This window comes from Neltuma alba, unplaced genomic scaffold (genome assembly GCF_004799145.2).
Source record: "Neltuma alba isolate B1F8T4 unplaced genomic scaffold, ASM479914v2 tig00010944_pilon, whole genome shotgun sequence".
Lineage (NCBI taxonomy): Eukaryota > Viridiplantae > Streptophyta > Magnoliopsida > Fabales > Fabaceae > Neltuma > Neltuma alba.
Window position 1 is genome coordinate 66,562 of NW_021635717.1, and position 25,461 is coordinate 92,022.

The 25,461-nt window shown below is 33.8% G+C and overlaps 4 protein-coding genes across 7 annotated transcripts; 3 read left to right on the plus strand and 1 right to left on the minus strand.

The window, feature by feature from the left end:
* Nucleotides 1-946: 946 nt before the first annotated feature.
* On the minus strand, nt 947-7,593 carry LOC114760179 (homeobox-DDT domain protein RLT1). 4 transcript variants are annotated; one of them, XM_028949445.1, is made up of 9 exons: nt 7,340-7,592; nt 6,673-6,753; nt 6,064-6,171; nt 5,320-5,979; nt 4,219-4,298; nt 2,436-2,879; nt 2,257-2,340; nt 2,021-2,109; nt 947-1,416 (listed from the first exon to the last, which is right to left on the minus strand). In XM_028949445.1, exons 3-9 carry the CDS (start codon nt 6,131-6,133, stop codon nt 1,347-1,349), a joined length of 1,497 nt encoding a protein of 498 aa, XP_028805278.1. In that variant the 5' UTR covers nt 6,134-6,171; nt 6,673-6,753; nt 7,340-7,592; the 3' UTR covers nt 947-1,346. The 4 variants fall into 4 exon arrangements, with proteins under 4 accessions (XP_028805278.1, XP_028805277.1, XP_028805281.1 ...); XM_028949444.1 differs by lacking the exon at nt 6,673-6,753 and having other exon boundaries at nt 7,340-7,593; XM_028949448.1 differs by lacking the exon at nt 6,673-6,753 and having other exon boundaries at nt 6,092-6,171.
* A 3,080-nt stretch (nt 7,594-10,673) lies between these two features.
* On the plus strand, nt 10,674-15,931 carry LOC114760185 (pentatricopeptide repeat-containing protein At5g01110). Its single transcript, XM_028949452.1, has 7 exons — nt 10,674-10,688; nt 10,990-13,163; nt 13,251-13,362; nt 14,247-14,356; nt 14,545-14,942; nt 15,284-15,503; nt 15,601-15,931. Exons 1-2 carry the CDS (start codon nt 10,674-10,676, stop codon nt 13,099-13,101), a joined length of 2,127 nt encoding a protein of 708 aa, XP_028805285.1. The 3' UTR covers nt 13,102-13,163; nt 13,251-13,362; nt 14,247-14,356; nt 14,545-14,942; nt 15,284-15,503; nt 15,601-15,931.
* Nucleotides 15,932-20,997: 5,066 nt separating this feature from the next.
* LOC114760186 (uncharacterized) lies at nt 20,998-21,772 on the plus strand. Its single transcript, XM_028949453.1, has one exon. The coding sequence runs from the start codon at nt 21,065-21,067 to the stop codon at nt 21,770-21,772; it is 708 nt and encodes a 235-aa protein (XP_028805286.1). The 5' UTR covers nt 20,998-21,064.
* Nucleotides 21,773-24,430: 2,658 nt separating this feature from the next.
* On the plus strand, nt 24,431-25,144 carry LOC114760187 (uncharacterized). Its single transcript, XM_028949454.1, has one exon. It carries the CDS (start codon nt 24,431-24,433, stop codon nt 25,142-25,144), a length of 714 nt encoding a protein of 237 aa, XP_028805287.1.
* Nucleotides 25,145-25,461: the final 317 nt, after the last annotated feature.

The window sequence follows — 25,461 nt, forward strand, 5'->3', positions numbered from 1 at the left end:
TATTGACAGTAATTCCTTAACATATACAAATACTATAGAAATTACTTCAGGAAAAATAGATAAATATTAGAGACAAAGTAAATTTGAGTATTATATTTAGGATTAAATTGAAAATTAAACTAGCTCTTATATTAGAAACCGGGGTAGTATAATTTAATAATATTTGTATTTTATTTTTCTTCAAAAAAATTTATATCTCAATTCAAATTATTAAAATCTATATATTCATGTAAAATATCAGATGCTACACTATCTGTAAATAAAATACAAAACATGAAAAAGAAATAAAAGAGAGAAGCTCAATTTTCCCCCAAAGTTTGGGATCAAATCAGAAGGTGAATCATACTTCTTTTTAATAAAATTCAATGCAAGAATTATTTTTACATGTATGCTAACAATATTAACGATAATTTGTCAACGTATTCAAATATATGTCACTGTGTATTCATAGGTCAAGATTAAAGCCATCCTTTTTGACTGCCAAATGGTAGAAAACATTACTTTTGGTGCTTAACTAATTTGTCTAACTTATATAAATATTTCAGAAAGATAATACAATATATATTATAATTAAATAATTTTTTAACTTATTTAATCTTATCAAATTAATTAACCAAATCTCATATTAAAAACCGAAGGCGGCATATATAAATGTACGGCCTCAAACATAATACATAAGATTTGCCATAACCTAAAAACTATTGATTTATGGTTTAATAGATTGTTAGATATTCACCAATCTAAAAATAATTGTCATTATAGGGATAAAAGCTTTAACTTATGAATTCTAAACCACAACATTTTAAATGGTTGTGTTCCCAAATTAACTCGTGATTGCTGCCTCTTTTTTTTTTGGCTTGTTTTCATTAAATAATTTATTTCCTCCTTTTTTCTACTATTAATTATTATTTAGATTAATAAAAACTCACTATAAGTTCTCCATAAATTCTACCCCAAAATATTTTGAGAATTTTTATTACTGTAATCTCATACACTTACAAGCTCCATCAAAGTGTCTAGCAGCCGAAGGCACTGCCATAGCCCATAATCAACTAACATCACAGAATGACATGTTTAAAAGCTGAGTTTCAATACCACCTACCACAACTCCAAGCAAATGATATATATATTACATCATTGTAAACAGAAACCCAAAAAAAAAAAAAAAAAAAGGAGCTGGGGAATGAACTTTTTTTTGTACAAAGGCACACAGGTGAGCATTACAAACATCATAGGATGTCTTGCTTCTCTAATGCTTACCATGTTGTTGGCCAAAAGATATCTGTGTCATTTTAGACTCTGTACATGTTCCTCAAACTTTCCAATACCTATCAACGACCAGCTGCTTAGTCCAGCGAAGAACCGGTTTCAGCGGTTTCATCCTCACTAAAGCTAGAAAGCATCTCTGTTGCAGACCTACATTATCACACATGAAGTAGTTAGAAATGAAAAAGAGCATGCTAGAATTGGATTAAACAGAAAATTACCCACAAATACGGGTTGCTAGAATTAATTGCCCAATCATACTTGATATGTTTTCATACACAGAAAATACTGGTACTCGAATTCAAGTAGCATTGAGCAATCGATTCTTCAAACAGATATTTATGGGCAATTTCTCCTAGATTAAAAGTGTTTCCGGAGAAAAAGTAAATTTTCAAGTTTCACCTATTAAGCTCCTATTACCCCCCAGAAATAACGAAAGAGAGAGAGTACCAGAGAGATTTTGGTACAAAGGAGACTAATAGACCAATATGGATATAACATTATGTTTTCATCATTATGAATGATATAAACTTCCAATGGTTCGTCACCATGAGCCAGCAATACTTCTTAAACTGACTTTATTCTTTACTAATTGCAGCAGATATGCAGCAGAAAAACCCTTCAAATTCTTTTTTCATGAGATAAGCATCATAGTGCACACATCCACACGCACATCAGCATACAGAAATTTGAGAGGATTTGGGCTAGCATGTAATCATGAAAACTACAAAAGCAAACAGAACTGAGTGCCCACCTCCGATTTTTCTGAGGTTGCATCTCAGCTACTAGTGCATGTTTCAGATTGTGTTGTTGAGGAAGATCATCTTTAACTCTTTTTGCAATCTATGGTGTTAATATAAAATAAATAAGATGAGGGCACCTAGAAGAGCAATGATGTTTATAATATACAGTCTAGGAAGGAGGAGAATGAGGTTAACGCAAAGCAATTACAGCATTCTGCATTTACAAGTTTATGCAGCTCAAACTCACCATGGTTTCATTTGAAAGAATCCTTATTCTCTCTGAATCATGATATTGTTTTCTTGCCTTCTTGTCTCCACTAAACTTCTCTTCCTGAAAATATTCAAGCAGAAAACAATCACTTTCAGGCATCTGTTAACAAAATAAATTATAAAAAGCAGATATAAGTCACAGCTATCTAAGTGGACCTTTGCTATCCTTGGAGTTAGTCCTCTTTCTTCAGTACCAAGAGAAATGCGAGACTTTTTTAATGAATTTGAAGGCTTAGATTTCACATGTTCACCCTTCTGAATTTTCTTTGGATTGACATTATCATAGCAACGCAGAAGTGAATCTGTCTGCTTAACTACAAGGTCCTCTTCAAAGTGATCACTATGGTTAGAAGCAGAATCAGATCTCATTCCTTCACCATGCTTAGAGCCCATTGTATTATAAACAGGCACTTCTTCAGTGGGATCTTCATAAAACTCCAGGGAGGAGTTCCTCCGAGGTAAATGATTGGTATAACTCTGCAATGTCCGCCCTTGCTTGTGCCGGTGGGGTTTCTTATCCAGCAAATCAGTGTCATGCAAGGAGCCAAGATCTCCTACTTCCATATGTAGATCATGGGAACTATATTTGGAGTCATACCTCTGCAAAGACAGATGGAAAAAGGGAGACATAAGATATACTATCATCAACATACATCTGTAATTTCAAAGAAAAAAGCAGCTTCTCATCTATAAGAAGTCTTCCACCGAGTCAATATTAGATAAGATAATGTTTCCCTCTATATAGAATAGCCATTCTTTTCCAACCTTGATTCGTTCTCAGGGAATGACTATTTCTTTGTTGACCACTTGTGCGGACTGAATAACCTTTTGAGGAAAACTCAGTCCACCTGAAATTAAGGGAAGCTAGGAATCCTCATGCTATTCCACTACTTCTTGGACAATATTACCGTTAAAGATTAATCAAGTATTTTAAAAAAACACATTTAATTAATTAACTATTATTTTGCATCACAAATTCATCAAGTATTATGGACCTTCAGAAATATCTTAGAAATATAATGGTTAATTTAGTTTCAAATTCAAGTATAGCATCATCATGAGGCTATGTCTTCATACCATTCTCATCTAATTCTAGCACGCCAAAAAGCATATTGCGACATGTGGTCACAGCAAATGAGGTAAGGAAATGATAGTTTCATTATAGCACATCTCCATTCCCAGCAAAACCATTCAGTGGTATAAATTTGACACAAAAAGGTGAAATGCAGACTGCAATAATTATTCCATGCAAGATATAATTATAAAATTAATATTAAGAGCAATATACTCAAACCTTCCCAAACCCTCCATCCTTAGGTCTCTTTTTTACATTAATGGCAAATTCTAGGCCCAGGAGAAGAATTTCTAGCACTATCTCAAGAGTCAACAACACCCTCTCTCCTCCCCCTTTTCTTATTCTGATCCAGCTCACGATTATGTCACCCTCTTAAATACTTCCAAGAAACTCTCTTTTCAAACAATTTCCCACCTTAACAGCTCAGTTTAACTAACTCCCATTTGTCATATAATAATTACGAAAACAACAAAATCAAAATAAAAAGGGGCTTTCAAATAGAGAGGGATGCTTGAGAAAATCTGGGGTCTGACGACACGGTAATTACAGAACAGTTGAAAGCTAGGACCCAATTATTTTCCCTAAATTCTAGAAAAGCATTAGCATGGATTTCCAAAATGAAATTTCAGCATAATTCTTACTTAATTTTACATTCTCACTGAAAGTTTACATCACCAAAATTTTACATTCTCACTATAAGTTTACATCACCAAAATACACACACACACACATCCATTCTCAGAGTTTTAAGAGCACCTGTCATCTACAACTAACACTTGATATAACTGATTGAAAACATTCTAACCATCCATGTTTTTACTATTCTGATCAAAACAAAAGAATGCATTAGAAGATTTCACTTACAGAGTTATGTGCGGGTTGCCTTTTCACGCCAGCTATCTCTGGAGGACTGCCAAGAGAAGGATTCACAGTACGGAATGATTCTGCCAAAGCATTTGTCAAATTAAAGTAGTAAGACTTACAGTAATTAAAAAATATATATATTTGATGCAGCAAGAAGTAAGATCTAAAGAAAAGTAAATCAGCAAAAGGAAGATGGATCCTCAACCTTCAACTCAGAAGAAGCCTTCACCATTAATTAAAACATGCAAAAAGCAAAATAAATTCCATTGACCCAAACAAGCATGAGGTGATAAGTATACAAATGCCATGCGCTATCATCCCTTGAAGTATAAAAGCAGCCTCCATAATGAGGAATGAGGTTCACTAATATGAATAATAATAGCAACAAACTCTTTCAATACTCGATATAAAATAAAATGCTTATTTTGGGCATATCATAATCAAGAAAATAATAATGCATTAGCTGTAAGAAAGGTGCATTAAGTGAATATGTAGAAATTAGGGTTTCTAAAAGCATAATCTTTAGTTTCTTATTCTTAATCTCAGCCCAATCTTGCTGAATTTTCAAATTTACTCAAGCCATTTGTAGGTTAAACTTAAAAGAACATGATTCCAATACAAATCAATATTCATCTCATGTTGTGATCGTAAGTGAACATCAAGCACATTTTGTGCAAGCATGCATAACTAGCTTATCCAACAAGGTGTCACATGTGAACAATCTTCTAGAAGACTTGTTTATGAATGTAAACCATAATACACTCTGATCAGATTATTGAAATCAACCCCGTTAGAATTCACATTAGGAATGCATCTGCTTAAATAACTCAGTTGTGTGATACAAACTTGTGAATTATTAGAAAATTGCCGTTCACAAAAACAACTCACCCCCTATCATGGCTTAGGCCAGATCTATTCATAAAGCTGTCCCTTCTCATGACGGAAATATTGAAACACATAATGCTTTCACCATGTAATATATGCAACAATATTTCTTTCACCTAAATAAGCAACTGTGTTAGTTAATTTAATGATAAATGGCATTCAAGTCTTAGAAAACAGATTTCACTAGTATATATATGTGTGTATGGTACAACCTACCATCAACTGGATCTGCAATTTGACACTCTAATGCCCCCGGAGGAACTGGATCAAATTCTACACTAAGCAGTGGACCATCTTCCCGATAGTTCCTTCCTAATTGCTTCTTGACAGCAGTTATAGCAGCATTCTCTATCTCACCCTTCACTTTCAAATATCCTGACGGTTTATATCCAATGTTAATTGCAGCTTTGGGAACTAAAGGTGGCAGAGCTCTGTTAGCCGTCAGATATCTAGAAGGCTCCACATTATATGGATCCTGACCTTGAGAGAACAACTGATCTTGTAAAGATGAGCTGCTCTCAGAAGATGTGTTATCTGTTCCACCATCATCTTCATCACAGTGTCTATTACCTTCATACGTCATATCTGCAGCAGAAAAGTCATTGCCATAGAGGCCATGACTCTCAACCTCTTTCAGATCAAGATGCTTATAATCACCATGTTTAGTGCTTCCACATGAATCTTGCCCTAGCCCACTTACACGGTCCTGGATCACACCACTTGAACGATCTTGTCGTCCATTAGCACATGTTTCATCTTTCAGCAATCTTTTATCTTTTAACCGTCTGTGGCAAAACCATCCAGATACTTGCTTTTCAGTCAAGCCTAACTCCTCAGCAAGTTCTGATTTCATTTCTTCTGTGGGATATTTGTGCTCTGGAAAGAAAAATCACAAGTTATTCTAAAGAGTTAGTACTTAGGAAGAAGCTTTTACACCCATATGACGAGAATTACTCCTACCATCATAAAATTTTTCCAGGGCCATCACCTGGGCCGGCGTTTTAAGCCTCCTTTTCTTATTTTTCTCCATAGAAACTTTATTCTCTTCCGATTGCAATTCACCTGATTCTAAAATTGACCAAAAAAAGAAAAAAAGTAAAAACGTGTCAGCGTGCATGTTACAATTACAAAGGAAGGGGTGATGGAATGGTTCCATAAGTCTATAAATGCAGTGAAATCACATGTATGTCTACGTACTCAAATCCTTAACAATGAGGAGAACATAAAAAGGGGGGCATATCAATCATACAGCATTTAATGACCTCCCATCTCAAAACTTATCACAGAGTGCAACATTAAGTTGTAAATGTACTAAAAATATGAGGTTCCTTTGTTTTAAATTTTTGACATAGTGATGGGACCCATTTAATGGTTCAATAATTTGGTCGCCAGTCAAACTAACTGACTATTCTTTAAATTGATTTAACCTATATATAGCAAACACAATATATTTAAAAACAATCACCAATAAAATAAATCTAAAACAGATGCGCACGCACATACACACTCTCAATATATTGTTAAAATAAAAGATAATTTTTCATTTTGGCCTGAGAATAGTCAGCTTACCTTTAGGCGATTACCAGTTAACCTGTTTTCCCTTGTTTGGAATCGCATTTTCTTGTGCAATTTTTCACTTACAAGAAATCACTGGAACTATCCAAACCCTCTTAGATGGAAGAAAACCAACAAAAATTCTTTTCCGCAGGTACAAACATAGAACACCATTCAATGTTATTATGACAGCTAATTTCGCAAGAATTACCGGTACTTCCCTCTCTCTTTCTTTCTCTCTCTTTCTTAGGGCAAAAGTGCATGACTCACCTGATAAAGTAGATCTAAGTGCAGGCAACAATTTATGATCATCGACAAGGAAAACAGAAATTAAACCAAATTGGCGTAAAAGAAAAGAAAAATGTAGGACAGCAAAACGTATGAAGATATTGATAATTAAACTTTCTTCACTAAGGTGGCAAAATTCATGACTAAAATTCAAACCCCAGTATTTCTTCAGGTTAATTCACTTTCCCGAAATGAAACACCAAAATTGAAGTCCTAGGTGCTCTATACACCTTCAAAACAACTTCTATAAGAACGGAAAGCGCAAAAAATTCATATTAGCGAATCCAATCAGGCCATTCAGTGCACGACAATACAAGCAATCAGACAAAATCAACCAAGATCTAAAGGACCCAAACACAAAAAACGACCAAGGCACGGTGAGAGAATAGAATACCTTCCATGACTGTCATAAATTATGGAAAACCTCCTCTTCTCCGCAAGTTACCGGGGAAAAATAGAGATTTGTTCACTTGCTTCTCAGAAAAGCGAGACCCATCACACCAAATGCAGAACAGGGTGATACGAAATGTCTATACAATTCAATTCACGTCAAATACAATCCCCAATTCATCATAGGAAGAGACGAAGAAGGAACTTCTCGTGAAAGCCGGGACCCAAGGGAGGAAGAAATCGCCCCTGTTCTCATTTGCTTGTTTTGAACAACTTTCACAGTTTGTGTTTTGTTTCATTTAATTGGATGACTTATCAAGTCTGTCTCTATTTTTTTATCCTGTTTCCCAGTTTTGCACTCCATTTTTAAATCCCCAGAATGAAAGAAAAATACCCATGTTTATTAATAGATCAAGGAATGAGGCAAATAAATAAATAAAATTTAATTTTAAATTTGGACATAACCTACGAGGATCGTGCAGCTTGTCATGTGAAAATTTTGTTTCAGACAAGAGCATGCTATGAATCCTATTGGTCTTCTGGTCCAAAAAAAGAAAAAGAATCCTATTGGTCGTTTGGTTTTATGTTTTCAGAAAAAAACTATGCTTAAAAATTAAATTTATCAATCTTTATTTTTTCGCCCGTAAAATTTATAAATCTAGCCGCTAGTCTTTCTCTGTAAAAGCTCAAAAAGAATAAACATCAAATTGCCATTGTGTTAAACTAGGAATTGGATTTTCTCCACTACCCTTCTCATCCTCTTTCCCTCCACTACTCTTCTTTTCTCTTCACAACCATTGGATCAAAACTCCAATAATCCAAATTTAATATTTTATAACATTTTATAAAAATAAATAATGATAAAAAATAAATAAATAAATTTAAACGGTTAAAATGTAATCTGAACAGTTCATAACTACGGACTGTTATTATAGAGCAAATTTTTTTTTCAATTTTTTTATTACAATTGTGAACTATTCAGACCATATTTTAACAATTTAATTTTTTTTTTAATAACATTATTTTTATAAGATGTTAAATCTAGACCATTGGAATTTTGATCTAATAGTTGTAAAGAGAAAAGGAGGGTAGTGGAGGGAAAGAGGATAGGAAGGATAGTGGAGAGAATCCATAAATAAATTTATTATGTAACTTAATACAAAGGCGTTTGCTAGAAGTGACAAGTTATCAAAAAGTGACACCTCTTTCTCTTTTCAAATATGATAAAAGGGCATTTCAATAATTTAACTATATTTGCAAAATACATATCAAGCTTCTAGCATCATTTTTTTTTTGGGATTTTGAAAAGTTAAATATCTAATTTGGAATTTTACAATTTTTAACTTCTTTATGTGTCGTTTTTTCTAAATTATTTAATAATCATTTTTTAATTTCATTCTTATTTTTTGTTGGAAAGAAAAATAAAAGAGAGAAAGGCGAAAATAATTTGTAAATTAAAAAACCACTTATAGATGCTTTACGTCCAATCATTCCTGATAGCACTTGCATCCTCTTCCTTAACGCAGATTAACAGTTCGTAGCCCTTCTACCTCCACACGGAACATTAGGCTTTCGTCAAAGAGAGGAAACTTTAATAAAAATAAATCTAAAACATTTTATCAATTTAATATTCCTCTAATCTTTAAGATAGAATCTAATTATTAAATTAATCTTAATCATAAATATAAGATTCATTTTTTATATTTATTAATTTTTTTCTAAACAACTCTTATTGATATTCCTCAACCGTAATCAAGTAGAAGGGAATGAAGATATTAAAAAAAAATAATTATGTTATTTTAGAAAAAACATATCATATTCTTTTATAATTAATTGACTTACCAAACTTTCTTAGACTAATCAAATTAGTTAGATATGTCTTACAGTAAAGAATGAAATAGTATATTTTTGAATATGTAAGAATAAGTTAAAAGTGGCTTATACTATCTAGTATCATATGAAAGAGTCTCTAGCTTTCAGATTGTGCTTATGGTGTTTATGTTAGGTCCAATAAGATGTGATAATATGAGTTAAGTTTATAGGTTTAACCGACCAACCCTATCAAAAAATGGAGAGTTGAGTTGGCAAAATACAGGCTCGTTTTGAATTAGATTCTTTTACACCACACATGCCAACCCACAACTGTGTGACGAGCTAGCCCATCAACTAGTCAACTTTTTTTTCTTATTTTATTTTGTTTTAAAGTTTTTATTTTTATTTCAATATGAAAGAAATTAATCATTTTCATCCAATTTAAATATATCCTTGTATTTTGTTAGAAATTTTGATTCCAAAATTGATCTCTTAATTTTTTTTATTGTTCTATCATTTTTATATGGCAAAATTTCAAAAAAGGAATTCTAAAATTATCATTTTCAAATTCAAACACCTAAGAGTTGAAAATGACAGAGAAAGAAATGATGCCTAATATGATATGTGACAAATATAGTTAAATGGCTAAAATGCTTTTGTATTATATTTGAAAATAACTATTAATTTATCATTGTTAGCATATTTTTTGTTATTAACTGTTTAACACTTGTTATTGCTAGTTTATAACTCATTAATGAATAACTTTTTATTATTAATACATTTCTTGTCATTGCCAATCCAAAACTTGTTAATAAACTTTTTGAAATCAAAATTTTTTTGGTCATTTAACTATATTTGTAAAATGATAAATCATGTTCCATTTCCTTCTCTGTTATTTTCAATTTTTAAATGTCTGATATGAAATATTATATTTTTTTCAGTTTCTTTACTTGTCATTTTTTTCTTTTATATTAATACAATGTGTTTTAAATTTTTTTAATTTTTTATCTTAATTTAATTATATAGTTGTATGAAAATATAAAAATAATTAGAATTTAGTTTATAAAAATTTGTAATTTAATTTTAAATTTTAAATATGTATTATATATGAATTAAAAACACATGGGCTTGCAGGCTAACTGGCCAACTCATGTTTGACGGGCTGAGTTGCTTGAATCGGAGTAAGTGAGGAGCCTTTTCAGCTTGACCCACATAGGTTGTAATTCGATCCTTTTTAGCTAAACCCAAATGCGTTGCAACCCGAGCCCATATTAGCAGCTTATCGCCTTATCGAACATTTGGATTACCTTTTCAGAGGTCATTTTAAGGTGGAGTTCGAGCAGCAAAAATTATTTTCACGGCAAAATCACGGGATGACTGAGAATTCGAGAATTTTATTTGTCGGGTTAACGGCCGGGCGTTGTCATCCTTTCCCTCTGCGACATTCCTTAAATGGGTACCCCATCGCCGGCGATAAGCTGTGCAGTATCGGCGTCTCGCCATTGCGCGATTAGGAAGTCGCCGGAATGCTTGCTATAATGGTTAGTGCAATTTTTGTGCTTACTTCTTGAGAGCCTTTGGCTCATCCCTGGAGGTTTTCCGTTTTCCGTTTTCCGTAGCGTTCGGCAAGTTTGCTTCCGCTTTCTTATTTTTAATATATTGCATCGTTCGCTGCGGAGAAAGTAAACTTGTATACTCTCTTCAAATGGCGAGACTTTGCATTTTTCTTCATAAATTTGTTTTCGGTATTGTTACTGCCTGCACAAAGCCTCGTCTTTATGGCCATCCCTTCATTGCGTGTCGCTTCTGCTATTTCGCCTCTGTTACGGACCCTAGCAGTAGCCCGGGTTTCCTCGAACCCGCGAGTCATCGAGAAATTTCGACGAAGAATCAGTTTTTTCAAGTTCTCTTCCTGATGCGTTTTTGGTGGAAAAGGTTTTCTTGAGCCTGAGGCAAGGAACTCTCAATTCACTGAGCAATTACTTTTCCCGTTCTTCAGACCCATCAGTTGTGGTTGAAGTTCTTTATCGATGTCGCGACAACTTGGGTCTGGGTCAGAAGTTTGTCGATACAATTATGGTAAATTGTCCCAACTTTAAGCACTCATCCCTCTCGTTGAGTGCAATGATTCACATTTTGGTGCGTTGTAGGAAGCTGCCAGAAGCGCAGGCTTTGATTCTTAGAATGATAAGAAGGAGTGGTGCTTCACGTGTTGATATTGTTGAGTCCTTGGTTTCAACGTATGTCAACTGTGGTTCCAATTCTTTTGTTTTTGATTTGTTGATAAGGACTTTTGTCCAGGCGAGGAAATTAAGAGAAGGGGGTGAGGCATTTCGTTTGTTGAGAAGTAAGGGAATTTGCATTTCTATAAATGCTTGTAATGCTCTTCTTGGTGCTCTTGTGAACGTTGGTTGGATGGATTTGGCATGGAATATTTATGAAGATATTGTGAGAAGTGGGACACAGATGAATGTATATACTCTAAATATTATGGTTAATGCTTTGTGCAAAGATTGCAGAATGGACGAAGTTAAACTTTTCTTGACAAACATAGAGGATAAGGGGCTTTTTCCGGACACTGTAACATACAATACTCTAATCAGTGCACATTGTCGTGAGGGGCTTGTAGAAGAGGCCTTTGAATTAATGAACTCAATGAAGCTTAAGGGGTTGAAACCTGGCCTTTTTACTTATAATGCCATTATCAATGGCTTATGTAAGAATGGAAACTATGCGAGAGCAAAGGAACTTTTCTATGAGATGTTGAAGATGGGATTGACTCCTGATACTGCCACTTTTAATACATTGCTTACCGAAAGTTGTAAAAAGAATAATATTTGTGAAGCTGAAAAGATTTTTAAGGAAATGTCACATCATGGAGTTGTTCCAGATTTATTTAGCTTTAGCTCACTTATAGGATGGTTCTCCAGGAATGGATACTTTGACCAGGCCTTAGTGTATTTTAAGCAAATGAAGGATGTTGGGTTGGTTCCTGACACTGTTATATATACTATTCTTATAGACGGGTATTGTAGAAATGCCAAAATGTCTGAGGCTCTGAAGATGCGAAATGAGATGGCAGAGCAGGGCTGTCTTATGGATGTGGTTACATACAATGCTATATTGAATGGATTGTGTAGGGAAAATATGCTTGTTGATGCTGATAAGCTATATAAGGAGATGGTGGAAAGGGGGATTTTTCCTGATTTTTTCACCCTCACCACTCTCATTCATGGCTATTGTAAAAATGGGAACATGTCAAGAGCGGTTAATTTGTTTGAGACTATGACCCAAAGGAACCTTAAGCCTGATGCTGTGACATATAATACACTGATGGACGGCTTCTGCAAAATAGGTGAAATGGAAAAAGCAAAGGAGTTGTGGCATGACATGATATGCAGAGAAATTTTGCCTAACCACATATCTTTTAGCATTTTGATAAATGGATACAGCAGTTTAGGTCTTGTGTCTGAAGCATTTAGGCTGTGGGATGAAATGGTAGAGAAGGGTATAAAACCCACCCTGGTTAATTGCAACACCATTATAAAAGGCTATTGTCGGTCTGGTAATGTGTCAAAGGCAAGTGAATTTTTGAACAAGATGATTTTGGAAGGTGTTTTACCTGACTGTATCACATACAATACTCTAATAAATGGCTTTTTAAGGGAAGATAATTTGGACAAAGCTTTCATTTTCATTAATGGCATGGAAAAACAAGGGATACTGCCTGATGTTATCACATACAATGCAATTCTTAGTGGATATTGCAGGCAAGGCAAAATGCAAGCGGCTGAGATGCTTTTGCGTAAGATGATTGACAAAGGTGTCAATCCTAACAGATCAACGTACACAGCATTGATAAATGGGCATGTCTCTCAGAACAACCTGAAAGAGGCATTCCGCTTCCATGAAGAGATGCTGCAAAGAGGATTTGTTCCGGATGACAAATTCTAAGCTCTTTGTGGTAGCAGCTATTCAGACATTTTAGCATCTTGTTTTACATCCCATATATGGAGGTTGGACATTTGTCATGTAGCATCCTAGGCCTTGATTTTGTAGGCTTGTGATGATTCAATTACTCATGTAACTTTGTAATATGTCAGGTCTAAAAATGACCAGAGAATATTACCGAGGGAAGGAGAATTGGACTTTGCCCAATATAGAGAAAGGAGAATGAGATGCAGTGGTGGACTATGCTGTGGCATCACGAAGGAAGTAAGGCCATTTCTAACTTATTTATTGAAGGCAAAGGTTTGGCCATTCATGTCTAGTGTTTACCTTCTGGTTAGGTGTGAGGTGGACGTTGGGTAATAATTGAAAGTAACCTAGATGCCTAAATGTTACTATTAAATCTATAGAAAGATGTATTCTTTGCGCATCTAGAAATGTGTGAGTTGGGCTTTTGAAATATTTTTTTTCTTTTGTTTTTTGGGTTGGGGCGGGGGGGAGTTTAAAAAGATGAATTCTGAGCACATTCTAGAAGCAGTCCTTTTGAATTCTGCCAGTATAAAGAATGAAGTTAGCGGATAAGTTCATTTGTAAATTAGGGGGGAAATCTGAGCAAGTAATTGAAAAATATATATGAAATCACTCGGGAAAACTGATTATTTGGAGAGGAAGTAGAAGTTCAGACGATTGAATGAATTGAGGAGTAACTTGTGAATTTAAACATTAAACTTAAACATACCAGAACACATATTAATATTTATTTATCTATTGAGCTTGTTTAAATGGTTTTGTCTTTAATGTTTCTAATTTTGACTTCACATATTAAAGGATCTTGAATTTCAAGTTTGGTGAAAGGTAAAAAAAAGAAAAGAATTGAATATTTGTTAGTTGAGTGAACTTTTATGTATATGGTTTGGTACAATGCATCTTAGATATTATTCTCATTTTTTGGTTACAATTTTGCGTGTTGATGCATGTTTCCTTGCTCATGCCTTTGCGCCACTTGTACTCTTTTAACAACTATGATTTGCGCACTAAGATCATTTTAATGCATCTTTCTTTCTGTTGAGTGGATCAGAAATATTCTGTGATTTCTGCAGTCATCTTCTATTTCCTTGGGATTTACTTCTGTATCAATTGTGATGTGGTAGGCTCTGGCAGCTCTCTTTGCAACTTTTTCCTTTTTTTCTTTCAATGTACGCCAGCCACTAAATCACCGATATGCACCACTTCATCCAATTTCATTGCAGCAAGGAATGGGGTTGGTTTCTTTCCTCTTCTTCTCTAGGAATGGAATTGAACCCAGAAAAAATTACTTTGGTGTAATAAGCTTGAACACAAAAGAGATCAGTAGCCCATATAACTGTATAAAATATTGCAGCTGATGACAGAAAACACTTATTTTCCTCCCTTTTATATTGCTTACCAAGCACGATCCTTCTTTGACAGGGCTTTTGGGTTGTGGGTTTGAAGATCGAAGCCCTCAAGAAGTTTGAGTGCTTTTTGGGCTCTCAATCATAGCCTGCTCACTAATCGTGAGTTGAAGGTGGGGTGCTACAAATAGCTGCGCTAGGTGTGTGAAAAATGACAATACCCTTTTGGTCAGCGATGCTTTGAATCATTTAGAGATAAAGAAAGGAGAGAGGCGCCGGAGGGAGAGAAGATTGATGAGTGGGTAAAAAAAATTGCCACGTGGAATTTGGTGCCACAAAGGCGTTGAATGGAGTGGAGCTAACATATCGGACTGAAGGACAACTCGACAATGTGAAGAAAGTTAATTATGGCAATTTTCTTAATAAATGTTATAGGACCATGTTGAAATTATGAATGTTTTAGGGATAAAATTGGTAAGTTAACTTCTGGATCATGTCATATATGGGTTTTTTTATATCAAAATCTCCTACATCAATGGATAAGGTCTGGTCATTTGTTTGATAAGGAGTAGTCTATTTCCATCTCCATAAAAAAGACCCTAGTTTACTCTTTACATAACCCAACCCTTTTTTCTCTTCCTCTGTTCTTGTTCTGCATCGTTGTATTTGAAACGGTTGTAGCGCAAGGCCCTGTGTTGAAAGAGTGGAAACAAGTATATAGAAACGCAACTAACTGAATTATAATAATGGGAAAATATTTTAATTTATGTCTTGAAATTATTTTCGGTTCTCACTTCTCAATTATTATTTTTCAGATGAAATAAAATTAAGGAAAAGAGGGAATACATGAGACGATGAAGTGGTGTCATCCTGAAGATAAAGTTGGGGGATGAAATGTTAGAAAAAGGGATATCAGATATGACATCTAAGGCTATGAGGCTGGTTTTAGCAGGATGTTCATTCATCAAATGAGGAGCAGAGTATACCACTTCCCTTACACCACTTCCCTCGGTTTGTCTCAGTGGACGTGTTGAGGTACTTGCAATCTTTAAAATTCCATGTTTGATTTCACTGTTCACAGTTTTTTTTGTTTTTGTTTTTAAAGGACAAGAAAAATTGAAACACTTTTCAGGTGTTGAAGAAATTGATGTTGCCAGGAGCTAATGTTGTGTTCTACTCCTTCGATCCTAAATGTGAGATTTATTTTGCAACAGCCATAAATGAATAATCAAATTAACAATGCTAATGCTCAGTCATGAGCGAGACTCCAGTGGATGAAGCAGTGAGGAGGAGAAAGCTACAAGTGATGGATGCTATTAACGAAGCGGCAACACATGCTATACTTACTGGAACCGGGGTTTTTGCATAAGAAACTTATTATAATTAGCTTGTTTCTGGAAACTTAGTTGTTTTTCGACAATATTTAATTGATCATGTTTATGATATGTGTGCCTTTATTTTTACGCCTCTTTCGTGATGATGATCTTATTCCTGCATCAGGGCTTCTAAGTTCTAAATCTAAAGAATGAATTCTGTTTTTTAAAAAATTATGAAATTGAAGGACTTGCCATATTATTTCACAAATGTTTGTTCTTTTTTATTTTTTTAAGCGTAAGTATTTTCTTGTTGGAGAGAATCATATTTGAGATATTATTGACACTAAATGTGGGTATCTCTTTTAGTGAAGATTCGAACTTTAGTTTGGTAAATTGTGAAGAACTAGCTTGTTTTATTAGACCTAATTCCTATTGATTTATTTCACAAATGTTTTAAACCAAAGCAGTGCAACATTTTTGGGTTTACTTCCTCCAATTTCTATTATAAGGCAACAACTTTACTGAAATTAAAAATAAAAAAAAGATAGTTGAATTGTCAACCTTTTTTTCCCCTCAAAATAGAAGAATTTTTTAAATTTCACTTTTTTTTATTACATTGTCTTTTATACTTAATGATTTTAAATATGATTGACATTGAAAAAACTTAACTAACATTTCATCAAGTGATTCATAGTAAGAATCATTAATATCTTTGAGAGGATGTTTTGGAAAAAAGAATTAGGTTACACCCAAATAGCCTCCACATATGGAGCAATAGTTACTTGCAAGTTGCAGCCGTGAATCGGGGTTTTATTTGAAGTAGTGCTAGTCCTGCAAAACAAAACATTAAAAGCATTTTAGTTGTGTTTGAATTACAAACTCCTGTTTTAAATATAAGAACTAAATAAGATATTTACTTTAATTTAAGTAGAAGACCTCAATTTATTTTATTTCTCAAATTTATAATATTTTATCCAAAATATTTTTATTTATAGCATATACAAAGGGGCTCCTAATTAAAGAGTGGTTTTAATACATATAATTAAATATAAAATATATTTATTATAGATAACTAATTTAACTAATTTATTTACTATATGTAGATTAATATAAGATTTTGAATTAATTCACAATTCAAACACAAGAATGATGAGTGTTGCCGACTTGGGCATGTAAACTGTTAGAAGACCCAGTAAGGGAAGGAGAAAAATAAAAAGGAAAGAAGAAAACTTACAAATTGCGTTTGACCAAAAAAGACTGCAAATGGGCACGTGAAACATAAAAGAGAGCCAACCAAGAGAACACCAAATTGGCCTTTTAGTGACTCATCAAACTGAGATGCTTGACGCAGCCCCTTTTTGGTACTGACTGGCGTATGCCAATTTTATAAATATATATAAACACACACACTCCTCCGATATTTAATATGAGACTTAATTATGAGATTGATTTTGGTTCCAAATATAGGACATATTTCTTATATTTACCAATTCTTTCATAAATTACCCTATTAAATAATTAAATACCACAATAATATTTATTACTCGTTAATGATATACCTATATATTTTATAAAGTAAGTGAGTGCTTATTACTCATTAATGCCATACATACATCAATTCTATCATTTTATATTTTTAATAAAATAATTTAAAACATTTTTTTTAAATATCAGTTTTTTTAAAGAAGTTTTAACTGAAGGTATTTTGGGAAACATATGCCATATATATGATTATTATCTAACTTAACTAACTTTCTCAATTTAATTAAAATAGTTAAATAGGTCCTATATTAAGGACCAGAAGAGTATATACGTATATGTATGTATGTATAAACCATACCGGCAATAACAAGTCTTATCTTATTAAGCTGATTGTATGAATCACATGATATGCTGTTGTATTTTATCAACATCAAAGTCTTTAAATAAAGAGAGAATTATAATGAGGTCCTAAAGAAAAAAATGATCACTAAAAAATCCTAATAACAATCTAAACAACTTATAATAATAAATTTTAGAGTAAAAAATGATAATTTTTAAGACTTATTTTGTTTTTTTTTTTTCACCTCTTTGTAATTCTCTGGGACATTAAATGTTATCTCAGGTCTTTCCTTACAATAACATGCCTTTGATATCCTTAGATGTTTTAGACCACACACATGCGATACTGATGTATTTAATGAGTCCTTACAAATTCATTTTGCAGACCTTCTTTACCTAATTTTTCCATCAACCAAAGGTTATTCAACTTAGAGACCTAATGTGGCTATGAATGTGACTGGACGCGGGAAACACTCGGTCCTCTGGATTTGTAAAGGCTATCAGAAACGTACTGGATGGTACTTTTCTAAACACTATATTCTACATTCAAATGAGCTGTTTTTAGGGTATGCAAGTTTTGTTCCTCGTTAGAACCTCTAACAGTTTATTTATACATATTTAAATCACCCCTAACATTTTCTCCCATTTTCAGAAGTATTACAGGAGATTGACCTTTATCCAACGGGTCTATTTTTATTGCTACAAAGAATATATTTATTTCATAAAGTATAAAATTATTTAAAATAAGCTAAATTAAACACCTAAAGAAATCATAACTTCATAAGCAAATTTGTTTTCTCAGGTCAATTCCACGACCAGTTCATATATTAACTAATATGATGCCCATTGCTGTGGAGCAAAAACCTCCAACAAACTCTCCAAAAGTGGACTTTATAAAATATTGACTTTTTGTTGTTGTTAATACTTATGAACGTTATTAAATGAATTGGTTGGGCAGGTTCGGTGGATTTTTCTGGAGGGCTAATAAATTGCTATATGTGATCTTTCAAATCTCAGATCCCTCAGAACAAGTCAAACCAATTCAAAGTAAAAGACTCTCTACTTCAACCTTAGTTTAATAATTCTATACCCATCCTTATGATACGATGAACGTGCAGTTCTTAGTCATTTTTGAATTTGAACGTCAATAATCCAATCAAATTTCGACTAATCAACATGTAAATTATTTATTTTTCTCCTCTGATTTCTATAATATTATATTACAATTAAAAGACTCCCTCTCTCATTCTCAATGCTCCTTTGTTAGACCATTATCTATAAAATAAAAGTAAAAAGACTCCCTTTTGAAATAATTATTAAGTAAATTTGCTTGTAATTTTGGGCTATGCAGTAATCCTTTGAATTAGACCCTCCTGATATGCCTAATATAATATATTTGAACTGTGAGTACCTACCTTTCTTGCCAATTATATTAGTACCCAAAAAAAAAAAAAAACTCAAACTCCTTCATAATGCAACGTGGGATTAAATATTATAGTTATAAGTTATTTAAGAAAAAACTTGATCACAGGCACGTGCTTATATCACAAAATATTACTATATCTAACGCCAATAACGCATGGCTTCTTCTTTTAAATTGCTTGAGAACATAATTGATTCTTTCCAGATATGAATAGTTGAAATGTTTTATGAAATGGAGTACATATATTGGAATCTCTGGAAATTACTGGTCTGGTTTTCAATGTAAAGACTCATTTTGTAGTATAAATTATACTACAAAATCAGTTTTACATTTAGGACCAGAAGAGCATTGATATTTAATATACTTCACTTCTGTTTGTAAGAGTCTATCTATTGATATTTAATATAAAGTTTTAAACCAAATTTAATCAAATATTTATGACTATTTTTTAAAATATCCTTATTAATTTCTTTCACTACCATGCCATGATGGCAAGTTGCTAACCTTATTTGCAAATATAATTAATTAGGGATAATTATGAAAAGATGTAATTAAAAATTTTATACATTTAACTAATTTTAAATAATTAATTTTCTATGTTAGGAAAGTAATCAACAAAGTCCTATAAAAGGTCTTATAAAAAGGACATATATTTGTGTGATAAGCATAAAAAATATATAGGCTAGATCGATCACATTACGTTTTAGCCAAATAGATCCGAGATTGGTAAGTCAGGTTTTGTGAAAATAGTTCTTGCAATAGTTACTAAACACGTTAGATTAGGCTATAAGTTTTTTATAGACTGTTTAGCCCATTTTCACCCTATATTACCTCCAATCCAGAAATGCCAAGATTCAAAGCAGGTTGATTAATAAATTTGTACATCGTTTCTTATTTTGGTTGTGAGGTTTGACCATTTGATTTATATAATACTCAAATACATGCCACGCCCAACGTAACGTTATTTAAAAAGTAGAAAAATGGAAACAGGAGCTGGTTTTTAATTAGGTTCGAAGAGATAATTATAGATATATTTATACAAAGCAAGGTCAAAGCTTAAAGCTTTTATTTTTATAATTACGTTTATTAACATAGCTGGTCAAAGGATCAAGTGTTACCCAACGTATATGTAAGTGGATGAGTTGTTTTTTAGTAGATAGAGGTGCCGGTGCCGGTCCGTGGATAACATCGATCCTATATTTTATAATTAATATTGATTGATACTTATGATTCATATTTGTCTAAGGATAAAAAAAAAAAAAGTATATATTATATATATTTAGCAATAATGGAATACAACTCAAAATAAAAAATTAAGAACTCTTTGTTTGAACTTGAAAAGCAACTTAATTTTTTTTTACCGCATTTGATTAATTACTTTTCAGGAGGTATTTAGAATATATCTTCAAAACCATTATAAATGTAAAAAATTTTAATATTTTGATTATTTTTAAAAACTTAGAAAAATATTTTAAATTTCACAATACTAGTAGTTTTTTTATGAATAAATCATTTTTTTAAAAAATGGTTGAAACAAAAGGGGTGTTAATTTCAAGCATATATAATTATATTTTTAATCTCTCAAAATAGATTAATAGAAGACTATAAAATATTCAAATGATTATTTAGCAAGTCTATATTGTTATATATTTAATAAAAAGAATAAAAATCCATTAGCCCCCACATCACGAGGATATAACGGGCGAGAGGGAGCAAAATGTTCAAACCGCCATGGCTGACCAAAACCACCGACCCCAATGAAACCTTAAAACCGAAAACAAACCTTGACTTTATCAGAGTCAATCCATCCCCCCTTTTGTCTCACCGTCGACATTTCCATTTGTATATAACCTTCGCCTCCTCTCTTCTTTCTCTGCAATGATCCGGCTGAAGAAGAAGATTTTCTGATCTCCCAAACTCACTCTTCTCTCCCCCTCTCTCTCTCTTCATGCACTGAAACTGACGGCGAAGAAGATCGATCTGAAAATTCTGTCATCCGACTACTTAGTTCAAGCATTAATACTCTGGTTTCTGATATGGGGAATGCGATTGTGACCCCTTGTTTTGTTCAGCAAAACCCTACTTCATCGTCGTCGTCATCAATAAAACTTGTCTTCAACGACGGCCCGGCGAGGTTCCTCAGAGGGAAACACGTTGCCGGCGAGATCATGTTCGAGTTCCCGGACAAGATGGTGTGCCACGCCGACTCCTTCTTCATGGGCATGCCCGTCCCGGCGTTAGCCCTAGACGACGAGCTCATGCCAGGCCAAACCTACTTCGTCCTTCCCATAGATGGCTTCGCATGTAAGGTCCTCTCGCCGTCGTGGCTCGCAGCCCTAGGGTCATCGTCGTCTTCATCATCATGCCCTAGTAACAAAACCAGTAAGTCGTCGTCATCGCCATGTCCGATCAAGTTTGGAGAGAACCCTAGTCCTTTTGACTACATAAAGGGCTCCAATGGGAGAGCTCTTATAAAGGTGAAGCCAGAGTTCATCACAAGGCTTATGAACGGACGTAATGACGACGACAGAGAAACTGATCATGGTAATGGTAATAGTGACGATAGTAATTATAGCTTTCTGTGTAGTACTCCTGAGTTGAAGAAGCATTACGATCAGCTTGTGAAGTCCAAGGACCAGGTTTGGTCACCTAAGCTTGAGACCATTTCGGAATATAAGGTTAGGCTTTCGCCTTGCAGATTCCTGGGCTTACAATGGAAAGAAAAAGAGAAAAATGTATATTAATTAATGTTCAGAAGAGTAGAGATATATCCATGGATGATCATTTTGTTCCTGGAAGAATTGTACAATGATAGATCAAATGATCTCGTCTCGTAAAGTGCTGATTAATTTCAATTTTTTTCCTTTCCTTGTTCCTTTCCTTGCTCATAAGTTTTGGAATCAATATGATATGATGCTTGATGAGTGGCCACTCATTTTCTTATCTAATTATGTAATAGAAGATAGAGAGACGAGACTATATATATATATATATATATATACCCAATTCTTTGCCATGATCCATTTATGGCGTAGTTCACCGATTCATCTGATACAATAATGTGTCAATATATAGTTTTCCCCCTCCTTGTTCATATAGTTTTGTACTACCTCTGGTCCAGAATGTTAAAAAGTCAGTTGGGTATCATTTAGAACTGATACATCGTCATGTCATGTTATTGACAAGTCTGTAGTTATAATAATACTAAAAAAAATTACAACAATGGTAAGCCAAATAACAAAAAACCAGAAGTGCTTTCACAGCAACTGGTTTTTGCAATATTTAATGATAAGTACACATTAACATCGTCTATTCACATAATGTTTCTTTGTCACCAGCATTTGTAGGTCATCATATGAACATAGTACATAAGAAATATCTATCTATTAATAGTCAATAATCTATAAACTACAATCTTGAAAAGAGAAGAAATATAGTTTGCTCAAGCGAGCTTCATCTTCAACTCGCAAAACCCAAACAATATCTTTCAACTCTGACATGGCCTTCAATTCGCAAGACCCATACAGGTAGCTATGGCATTCAGAGAGGGATTTGAAGTAGAGGAAAGGGTATATAGTGGTGTTGCAGGAGGATTTGGTGTAGTTTGAAGGGGAGGAGGCAGCAACAAGGAGGGAGGTGGCCACGGTGAAGAGAGACAGAAGAGAAAGTAGAGAGGATTTATCCATTGTGGTGAATGGTCATGAGGAAATGAAAGACAATGCAAAGAAGATACGAAGGAAGCTTTAGTTTTATAGAAATGAGGTGGGGATGAGAAAAGGGGTTTCGAGGAGAAGGAAAAAGAAGAGGAAGGAGAGGAGAAGGAAAGAGAAGGAGGAAGAGAGGGATAAAGGAGGAGAAAGAAAGAGCATTTTGGTCTTTTAACTAACACTTCATAATTTACATTTAACTAACATTTTGGTCTGATAGCAAGTTTATTAATTTAAGAACTCATATTGCAATTTCATAATTTTCAGGTTCTTTATTTGTGATTTTTTCTAATAATAATTTTAGATATTGAAATGTTTTTGTATACATATATATATATATATATATATATATAGATAAATAAGGCAACTCGTCATGATCATAAGTCGCGTTTTGAGTTCTAGCCACAAACTTGAGTCTGACCTGCTTATTCACTAAACGTGTTAGATTATGCTATAAGTTTTTCATTTGTAGACTGTTTAGCCCATTTTCAACCTCTTACATCCCATTCTCGGAAATGCCAAAATTCAAAGCAAGTTGATTGATAAATTTGTACTTTGTTTCTTATTTTGGTTATGAGGTTTGACCATTGATTTATGTAATGCTCAAATACATGTCATGATGCTGTGCCCAAATTTAGAAAAGTAGAAAAATGGAAATAAAAGCTGCTGGTTTTTAATGAGGTTTGAAGATGTTTTATATATATATATATATATATATATATATAAAGCAAGATCAAAGCCTAAAGCTTTTATAATTTCGCACAAGGGAATTAAACATAGATGGTCAAAGGATCAAGTGTTACCCAACATGTGTGTGTGTGTGTGGATGAGCTGTGCTTTAGTAGACAGAGGTGCGTGTGTGGATGAGCTGTGCTTTAGTAGATAGAGGTTCCGGTCCCTGTGGATAACATCGATCCTATATTTTATAGTAATTAATATTGATTGATACTTGTGATTTATATTTGTCCAAGTATAAATAAAATAATTATATATATAATACATTTAGAAATAATAAAAGAAAGATCCAGATAAAAAATTAAGACCTCTTTGTTTTAAACTTGAAAAAAGTGATTTTCATGTTATTTTTGAACTTTATCAGGACAATTTATTTCTTTTTTTCGCATTTGATTACTTTTTAGGAGATATTTAGAATGTATCTCCAAAACCATCATAAATCTAATTTTTTTCAATATCTTCATTATTTTTAAAGACTTAAATAAACATTCTAAAATTTCTTAAAATTTTTTAATAAATAAATAATTTGAAAAATTAAAAATGGGCTGTTAATTTCACGCATATACAATTATTTTATAATCCCTCAAAATATTTATTCAAAAAAAAATCTATAAGCCCCATGCCACGAGGGTATAAGTATAACGCGAGAGAGGGAGCAACATGTTCAAACCGCCATGGCTGACCAAAAACCACCGACCCCATGAAACCTTAAACCGAAAAACAAACCTTGACTCTATCAGAGTCAATCCCTCCCCCCATTTTTTCTTACCGTCGACATATCCATCTGTACATAACCTTCCCTTCCTCTCTTCTTTCTCTGCAATAATCCGGCTGAAGAAGAAGATTTCTGATCTCACAAACACTCTCTCTTCATGCACTGAAACTGACGGCGAAGAAGATCGATCCGAAAATTCTGTCATCCGGCTACTTAGTTCAAGCATTAATACTCTGGTTTCTGATATGGGGAATGCGATTGTGACCCCTTGTTTTGTGCAGCAAAACCCTACTTCATCGTCATCGTCATCGTCATCAATAAAACTTGTCTTCAACGACGGCCCGGCGAGGTTCCTGAGAGGGAAACACGTCGCCGGCGAGATCATGTTCGAGTTCCCGGACAAGATGGTGTGCCACGCCGACTCCTTCTTCATGGGCATGCCCGTCCCGGCGTTAGCCCTAGACGACGAGCTCATGCCGGGCCAAACCTACTTCGTTCTTCCCATAGATGGCTTCGCATGTAAGGTCCTCTCGCCGTCGTGGCTCGCAGCCCTAGGGTCATCGTCGTCTTCATCATCATGCCCTAGTAACAAAACCAGTAAGTCGTCGTCATCGCCATGTCCGATCAAGTTTGGAGAGAACCCTAGTCCTTTTGAGTGCATAAAGGGCTCAAATGGGAGAGCTCTTATAAAGGTGAAGCCTGAGTTCATCACAAGGCTTATGAACGGACATGATGACGACGGCAGAGAAACTGATCATGGTAATGGTAATAGTGACGATAGTAATTATAGCTTTCTGTGTAGTACTCCTGAGTTGAAGAAGCACTATGATCAGCTTGTGAAGTCCAAGGACCAGGTTTGGTCACCTAAGCTTGAGACCATTTCGGAATATAAGGTTAGGCTTTCGCCTTGCAGATTCTTGGGCTTACAATGGAAAGAAAAAGAGAAAAATGTATGTTAATTAATGTTCAGAAGAGTAGAGATATATCCATGGATGATCATTTTTTTCCCGGAAGAATTGTGCAATGATAGATCAAATGATCTCGTCTCGTGAAGTGCTGATTAATTTCAAATTTTTCCTTTCCTTGTTCATAAGAAGTTTTGGAATCAATATGATATGATGCTTGATGAGTGGCCACTCATTTTCTTAATCTAATTATGTAATAGAAGATAGAGAGATGAGACTATATATATATATATATATCCCCAATTCTTGGCCATGATCCATTTATGGTGTAGTTCACCGATTCATCTGATACAATAATAACGTGTCAATAT

Coding starts and splice junctions, on each gene's coding strand:
- LOC114760179 (XM_028949444.1), bottom strand. Junction 5,980..6,063: donor CCTGGAAAAATTTTATGATG/GTAGGAGTAATT, acceptor TTTTCTTTCCAG/AGCACAAATATCCCACAGAA. Junction 2,110..2,256: donor TTCTTTCAAATGAAACCATG/GTGAGTTTGAGC, acceptor TTAACACCATAG/ATTGCAAAAAGAGTTAAAGA.
- LOC114760186 (XM_028949453.1), top strand. CDS start 21,065: ATGGGGAATGCGATTGTGACCCCTTGTTTTGTTCAGCAAAACCCTACT.
- LOC114760187 (XM_028949454.1), top strand. CDS start 24,431: ATGGGGAATGCGATTGTGACCCCTTGTTTTGTGCAGCAAAACCCTACT.